This window comes from Vombatus ursinus, unplaced genomic scaffold (assembly GCF_900497805.2).
Source record: "Vombatus ursinus unplaced genomic scaffold, bare-nosed wombat genome assembly UNPS02014779.1, whole genome shotgun sequence".
NCBI lineage: Eukaryota > Metazoa > Chordata > Mammalia > Diprotodontia > Vombatidae > Vombatus > Vombatus ursinus.
This window is the reverse complement of record NW_020954557.1, coordinates 2,020,186-2,028,477: the sequence shown is the minus strand read 5'-3', so window position 1 is coordinate 2,028,477 and position 8,292 is coordinate 2,020,186. Positions and strand designations below refer to the sequence as shown.

Sequence of the window (8,292 nt, the reverse complement as noted above, 5' to 3'; positions counted from 1 at the left end):
ATTCTACCTGGTTTGGCCCCTAAACAACTAATTCACTGTGATGCAGACTCAGTCTGACAGTCCAGATAGATGGTGAGACCTCAAGAAATGAATACAGTTTAAATATTGGTCATCTGTATGAGAAGCTGCGCTAGCCAAGTACAAGAGATGTTGTGCTTAAGTATTAACTTTGGATGTTATCCTGACTTGTGATTAGAAAGAATGAAAATAGAAGTTGAGAGTGGTGAGGGTGGGGAAGTGTTTAGGAGAGGGAAGTGATTGTTTGGGGGCTGAAAGTTCTCACGTGTGCTGGATACGTTTGCAGGAAAACCCAGTGGGGTTGTTATGGAAACCAACAGAGGGCTTGCATCCCTGTACCTAATCTCAAAGCAAATAAGTCCATGTGCCCCATCAAACTCATTCTGGGATGAGTGCCAGATGTGAGAACAGGGACAAACAGTGAGCAGGCTTCCAACCTGACAGTGGGGATAGGATGCCACACCTTCCTAGAGAGCCAATCTGCTGCGTAAAATGCTTTGACAATGTCTGAACTCTAGTATATAAGAAAAGGTCACCAGAGAAGGGGGAATATTTGAATTTATTGAGGTGATGAAAAGGCCCATGGAAAAGTTCCATTGCTAATCTCTGATGAAAAACACCAGGCAAGGAGCATCACTCTAACCACAGCAAATACGCTTGAAAAATTCTGTTTAGATCCACAAATTAAGAGCGGACACTGGTATTTGTTTTTCCTTCTTTTGATTTCAAACTCAAGACTGATTGTGTCTCATAGTAGAAAAGCATGACATCTATTTTAGCTGACTCCAGTAAATCCATGAAGACTGACAGGAATACTTATGTTGGGTGAGTAATTTTGACATTTTTTGGATTTGTTCTGATTAGATGAGCTCTCTATAGGTGTTATATTAAATTCAACTCTGAATATTGGCCTGTGCTACTATTTAAACTTCTTAAGTTTAAAGCTTAGGTAGTGGAAATAGCAATTGTAATATGAAAGGAGAGAAAGAATGCAAACTGTCTTATCAATAACATTTTCATTTATATCAGATTTCTGCACACGGATTTATCTAAGAAATTGGGGCAATATAAATCACTGGAAATGAGGTTAAGGCTTTAACCAACTCCCTTAAGTGAAGAAATTCAAAGTCAAGCCTGAAGTGTACTCCATAGAGTTCATCCTTCAACTCAGGAGAAAATTGGCTGAACCTGGGACCCCATTAAAGGTGCCTCCCAGTGCCCCAGGGAGGTCTGACTGACTGTTTCCAGTAGCCCATTATGAAACAACCTCACCAGCTTTGTGACTGACTTTAGATAAAATTTGCTTCAAAAATATCACATGTCACACAACTGTAGGGTAAACGTAAATCTGTGGAAACTGTTGGCGTATTTAGCTTAGGTGTTATCCTCAAGTTCACAGAATGCTGTGGATCATTAATCTTCATCAAGCTTTAGGCATTTGTGAAAGTATTGGTTGATTCACGGTGGATTGTGTGGGATTTCTCCCATCATACTTCAGTCATTCCAGTACTTCAACAAAAAGAATCACTTAGCCTTCCTTAGCAGAGGTGGGCCTCTATAGTGTTCATTCCTTCCAGAGAGAGACAGAGACAAAGAGAGACACAGACAGAGACACAGAGAGACAGAGAGACACAGAAAGACAGAGAGAGACAGAGACAAAAACAGAGAGAATGAGAGTGAGAGAGAAAGACAGAGACACAGAGAGAATGAAAAATGATGAAGACAAAGAGAGCCATGAGGAGAGGTTTATCCTTTGACTGCTTCCTTGCTAGGACTTTTCTCTGGTTGTATTTTCTAAAGGCTGGCCATGTTGTGTAATTTATGAAGCTTTGGGGAGAGGTTTGCATTTCTTCCTTTCTGTACTGTGTGCTCTAGAGGAGCAGGAAAGGGAAAATCTAAAATGTACAGAAGTGTCCATAAAGCAAAGAAAGAAATCTAATAAAGCAAGCCCTAGTCATTTTTTATACTTACTCATTTATTTATTCATTCATTCATTTGCTTATTTAAAGTTCTATTGCTGCCTTTTGTGGTAATGCACTTTTTTTTTTACTTCCTGCCCCTCCCCACCCCAGGTTTCCCTTATTTTTTTTCCCATCTTCCCCTTATAACAAAGAAAATTATTTAAGCAAAACCAACCAACATAACTGATCATGTATGCAACATTCCACACCCAGAGTCCCCCACTTCTCCAATGAAACAAAGGAGTTATATTTCTGCTTCCAGGGTCAAGATTAGTCATAATTATATCACACTTAGCTTCATTTTATTGCTTTCTCAGTTAAATTATGGTAGTCATTGTGTACATTGTTTTCCTGGTTCTGTTTACTTTACTCTGCAAGGGTTCATATACATTTTTGATTCCCTGCTTATCCAAGTCTTCCTTTATTTTTTTTCCATCTTTCCCTTATAACAAAGAAAAGTCGTTAAGCTACATAACTGATCATATAGGCAACATTTCACACCCACAGTCTCCTACCTCTCTAATGAAAGAGGAGTTACATTTCTCTATTTCTTCTCCAGGGCCAAGATTAGTCATAATTATATCACGCTTAGCTTCATCTTATTGCTTTTTCAGTTAAATTATGGTAGTCATTATACATATATCATTTTGCTGGATCTGTTTACTTCACTTTACATGAGTTCATTTGAGTTTTTCCCTGTTTTTCTGTATTCCTCCTATTCAGCATTTCTTAGGGCTCACAATGTTCCATTACATTCATATGCCACAATTTGTTCAGCCATTCCCCATTTGGTGGGTACCCTCTTTGTTTCTAGTTCTTTGCTACCCCATACATACACACACACACACACACACACACAGCATCACACATTTTAGAATGGTGAGATAAAAGATTCATGCTGCACCAAGAAATGGAATGGAGTTCTAGGCAAGTTTTTATTGCAGTAAATGATGTTGATATTTGGAGATTCTTGAGATGCTCCTCCTTCTAAGGCATGACTTAGTTAAGAATGTCCTGACAGGGACAGCTAGGTGGTGCAGTGGATAGAGCACCGGCCCTGGAGTCAGGAGGACCTGAATTCAAATTCGGCCTCAGACACATAACACTCACTAACTGTGTGACTCTGGGCAAGTCACTTAACCCCAATTGCCTAAGCAAACGAAAAAAAAAAAAAAAGGAATTTACTGTCAAAGAGAATTCTCAGTCACCGAGACCGGTTGGCTATCAAGGAAAAGGATACTTTTTTCTTTCCTGGGAGGTTTTCTTAAAGAGTAGGTTTAATCTGACTAAGATGGTTTGGAGGTTCATTCTTGAAAGCCAGGGAAATGGACTGGAAAAACAATTGAGATTTGTCAACCTCTTAATAATAATTACAATAGTAATATTCCAACACTTCAAAGATCTATAATTTAGTATGATTTAGTAATGATGATCCTCAGGAATTGCTGAGGTCATTACAGTGATGAGCCTGTCTGAACTTAGGAGAGTCCTCAAATAACAGACATTTGGGTAAGCTAGGTGGCACAGAGGATTAAGCACTGGGTGTAGAGTCAAGAAGACCTGAATTCAACTCCTGCCTCAGATGCTTACTAGCTGTGTGGCCCTGGACAAGTCACTTACCCACCGTTTGTCTCAGTTTCTTCATCTCTAAAATGGGGATAATAACAGCATCTACCTCCCAGGGTTGTTGTGAGGCTCAAATGAGGTAATAGTTATAAAATGCTTAGCATAGTGCCTGATATATGGTGAGTGCTATATAAATGATAGGTATTATAAGGATAATGATGATGACATAATATTCCTCACTACTTCCAGTATGGTCGTGCTAGGTAATCAGTCATCTGACTCATAGCTCAAGCCCCCAACCAATGCAAAAAATTTTTCTCTTGTGCTTGACCATACAGGAGATGAATAGATCCAAAGGCAAAATCATTTAGATAGGAAGCAACATAAATAACAAAGAAGGGGATCAGTAGCAAAACATTCTCTGAACCCATATAATAAGGATTACTTCCAGAGGAATTCAATACAAATTCTTTTTTTAAATCCCCCTGGTTCCTCAGTATGGCAGGAAAAGGATGCAGTCACTTCAGAAGTCATTGCCACAGTGGTAAATATTTACAGTCCACTGTCATCTGCCTCTGGGCATTTCTTTCTTGGAAGTCTCCTGCAGCACACTGGAGAATAGTCAAATGCTTTCACCTTGGCTCTAGAGGTTTGGGTCCAGCTGTGACTCTGGTATTGAGGGATATCCTAGCCATAGAGTTCCATATGGTCTCTCCACCCTAACTCCAGCTCCATAGAATGATTCAAAGCTCCATCTACTCCCATGTTCACTCGATTCTTATTCTGTATTCATGTCATCCTCTTTTTAAACATCCTGCCTGGTGGCACACTCCCCACCAATCAGAGTCCTTGCAGAATGACATCACTATACTCTAGGCTTGTCCAAAGCCCTCTAGGAAAAGTAGTCCTGAAAACCTCTCCTGTTGAGGAATATCTCTTGCTGAAGTCACAGTGACATGGCCACTAAAGGGAGGAGAGAACACACATTTTTTAAGCATCTACTATGTGCCAGGCACTGTACTAACTGCTTTACAAATATTATTTTATTTGATCTTCACAATAACCCTTTGCAATAGGTACTAAAAGATATATACATCTATTATAATAGTTCAAATATTTTATTAAATATCTCATTAAAGATATAGATATATGTACACACATGCATATAGTATAGTTTGTTATCAGACCCATAGCCTAAGCCTTTTCAACTGACATACGACAATAATAAAGAGCTGATATTTGTACAACACTTTGAGATTTGCCAAATATTTACGCATGTTATCTCATTTGAAATCTATAAGAACCTTATAGGATAATTAATGCCAGCATTATTATCCCCATTTTATAGATGAGGAAACTGAGGCCCAGAAAATTCAAGTGTTTTATCCAGGGTTATGTAGTTAATAAGTGGTAAAACCAAGACTAGACCTCAAGTCCTTTGAATCTAAACAAGACACTATTCCACTATACCATAGTGATTCTTGGATTCTATTAAAAGTCTAGAGAAAAACTTCAGCTTAAGAAAGCAGTCCTTGGGAATAAGAGAATCTAAATTATACAAAAGGAGCAGATGGAAGGAATGTATATGTTTATATGAGTTTGGGAAAGAAGTACTATGAGGAAATTAGTTTTTGTCCCTCAGGAAAAGCGAATAGCCCCCCTGAGGAGGGGATACTTGAATATCTAAGGATTCTGTTCTGATATGCTAGTACAATATAGAAAATGATGTGCTTCTCTATCTAGGGGTGGCTAATTAACCAAGTGCCAGTCTATTCTACTACCTGGCTAGGGGAACTCAACCAGAGATTATATTCTACTCCATCCCCTAAAGGAAAAGCTAGAGTCACAAGAAAGAATGAGAAGAGGAAAGTCTGAAAAAGAGGACCTTGGGAAAGAGACCTCAGATGGGTTCGAGTCTAGGAAAAAGAATTCTAGGAAACACATTCTTCTGAAGCTATGTTAGCCAGGCCAATTTTTGATTAGACATTAAAACTGGGATCAGAAATCTGTAACTTGGAAATTTGCTTCTTTCTAGGATTTGGTGTGTTACTAGTTTTCTTTTAGTTTAATTCCTTTTGAAAAATCCTAACCTTGTATTGATTGACTGAGAAAAATGGAATTTTCTCTACTTCAGTCAAGATAGAAAGGGAGTACTCCTGATGACTAGGCGTGACAGTGGCAGTTGACTAAAAGAATTCCAGATAGATGAGGAGCTGGGGCAGGTAGGAATGGGAATCCAGGGTGGAGTCAGCAACAGCCATGGGCCTTTTCCCTTTTCTTTCTTTTATAAGGCTTTACAGAGACCCACGGTTGATCCCAAAGTTTCTTATTTAGCAAGTAATGGGATATTTGCCTTTTTACTCTTCTTTTCCCATTTGAGTAACTGGGAAAAATAAAGGGTGTCTTCTCTAAAATTATGTACAGTGATGGGGAGGCTAGTAGTTGAAAGGAAGAGAAGGTAAAGAAGAAGGGACTGTGGGGACAGACCTGTTAGTGGTAACCAGGAGAAAAGGGAAGGACCTAGGAGGGAGTTTTACTTTTTTTTCCCCTTAATTTTGAACTGAGAAAATGACATCAAAAGACTGAGTGACTCTTTGGAAACTCACTCTGGCTTGGTCTGAGAAGTAAGATATTAGATGGTTATAATACAGATCAATGAGAAATGGTTGAAAGAAAGAAATACAACTCTCCCCTTTCTATTCCTGCTCTCCCCACCAAAAAGCCCCTGCCCCTAGGGACAAGGAGCAGCAGCCAGGAAGGGACTTATTAGTAAGGGCCCACCCCAGGGGAGTTAACACACTTTTACGTATAAGAGTCTCAGGAAATACATACATATTAGGAACTAATAGTTGTTCATTCTAAGCATTGTATTTTGTTTTCCTCCTTTAATAACTGCTTAAAAGTACACGGTTACAAATGAGGATCATAGATCTGGAGCCGAAAGGAATCTTACAGATCACCTAGTCTATCCCCCCTCATTTTGCAGAGGCATCTAGGTGGCACCAGGGTTAGAGTAGTAAAACTGGAGTCAGGAAGACCTGAGTTCAAATGAGACCTCAGTCACTTATTAGCTGTGCAACCCTGAACAAGTCGTTTAACTTCTGTCTGCCTCAGTTTCCTCAACTGTAAAGTGAAGATGACAACAATAGTACCTAACCCCCACAGTTGTTGGGAGTATCACGAGATAATAATTGTATAGTGCTTAGCATAGTGCCTGGAATATAGTTGGTGCTTAATCAATGCTTATTCCCTTCCCTATAAATGAGGAGTCCATCTCCTTCAACCAGGGGATACTAAGCATTTTTCCCTAGATTTCCTGACTGGGGGCTTTGAGCCAAGGGATTGAGAAAATCTCACAAAATATACTAGAGCCTTTTGGGTCAACTCATGGATAGCTGTTGACCTTCCTCCTTTCTCATCTGAGACAATTCTCCACAGAGGCCAAGGGCAGATCCCAAATATTGGGACATTTGCCTCTGGAGGGTAATATTTGATTTGAACTTCAGTTATAAATAGGACAGGGAGCAGATTTTCCCTTATCTTGAGAAAACGAGATGAAGTCAATTTGATTATTCAACTATGCATTATCCAATCTTCTGCCTTTTCTTCCTTTTTTCTTTTCTTTTGCCATCTTTTTATCTTGTGATTGCATTTCTGGATTTCCCTCTAGGAGCTCTTCCTCCAGAGAATAAATGAGTAGGGCAAGCCTAAGAAAGCATAGCAGTCAGCTATGCTCCCTGCAGGCTGTTATGAAATTATTGACTCAAATGATGTTTGTGTGTGTTTAGGTGTGAATGGTTGGTAAAAGTCAGGTAACATCCGTGATGAGTCAGAAGGTAAACTGTGATTTACAGAAAGGATGGGGAAAACTTAAATCAAGAGGTAGGAATAATACCATGTGCAATAGGTCATTAGAAGACAAGGTGGACTAGAAAGGAAGTTAAGGTTTCAGTTATAGCTGAGATGAAAGCACATAGGGAAGACAGAGAGACTTGAAGGCTGTGGTCTGAAGTCAACATTTAATCTGGAGGGAGCTATTGAAGTATTGGGGAAAGGTGAGTTATATGGTGAAATCAAGGATTGACTGTAATCTGAAAATCTTTCGCAGTTGGAGTATTATAATAGTATTCCTTATTTCTTGATTTGTATTATTTTGTGTTTAGACATTTGGTCCTTCAGTATATAATTTCTCTCTGTCTCTATTTGTCTCTCTGTCTCCTTTTCTTCTTTCCTTTCCATCTCTCTCTCTCTCTCTCTCTCTCTCTCTCTCTCTCTCTCTCTCACACACACACACACACACACACACACTTCTATCTAGAGTTTCTGATCTCTATTAGAAAGATGTTCCTAGGACAATAGATTTGTTGTTTTTCATTTTTCTGCTTCTTATCTGACCCTTGGTATTTTTTATGATCTCCATTTTTTGTCCATTCTCCTGGTTTTTGTTCTTTCATAGTTCCAATTGTTTATGACAAATAGACCTTATGACTTTGTTTTTTCTCTATATACTCCTCTTTCTCTTTCTCATCCTCTTTGTTCTCCATTTCTCCTCATTATTCTCTCATCTCTCAAGAACTGAACAAAACAAAAATAGCATCTGCCTTCTAGGAGTTTATAGGCCAGCCAGAGGAGACAAATACATATGTAAGTATATCCACAATGTATATAAGGAGATTTTGGTGAGAAGGTACTACTAGTTTGGGGAGGCTCAGGAAAGGCCTCGTGGGGAATCTTTTCTTGCCCTTTC

General features: G+C 39.1%; 1 protein-coding gene across 1 annotated transcript in view; it reads left to right on the top strand.

The window, feature by feature from the left end:
- Positions 1-589: 589 nt before the first annotated feature.
- The window catches only part of LOC114045641 (uridine phosphorylase 2-like), a 46,202-nt gene continuing 38,499 nt past the window's right edge, over positions 590-8,292 (top strand). The window contains 1 exon segment of the mRNA XM_027865708.1: positions 590-843. Coding sequence (XP_027721509.1) covers positions 782-843 — 62 coding nt within the window. The 5' untranslated portion in view covers positions 590-781.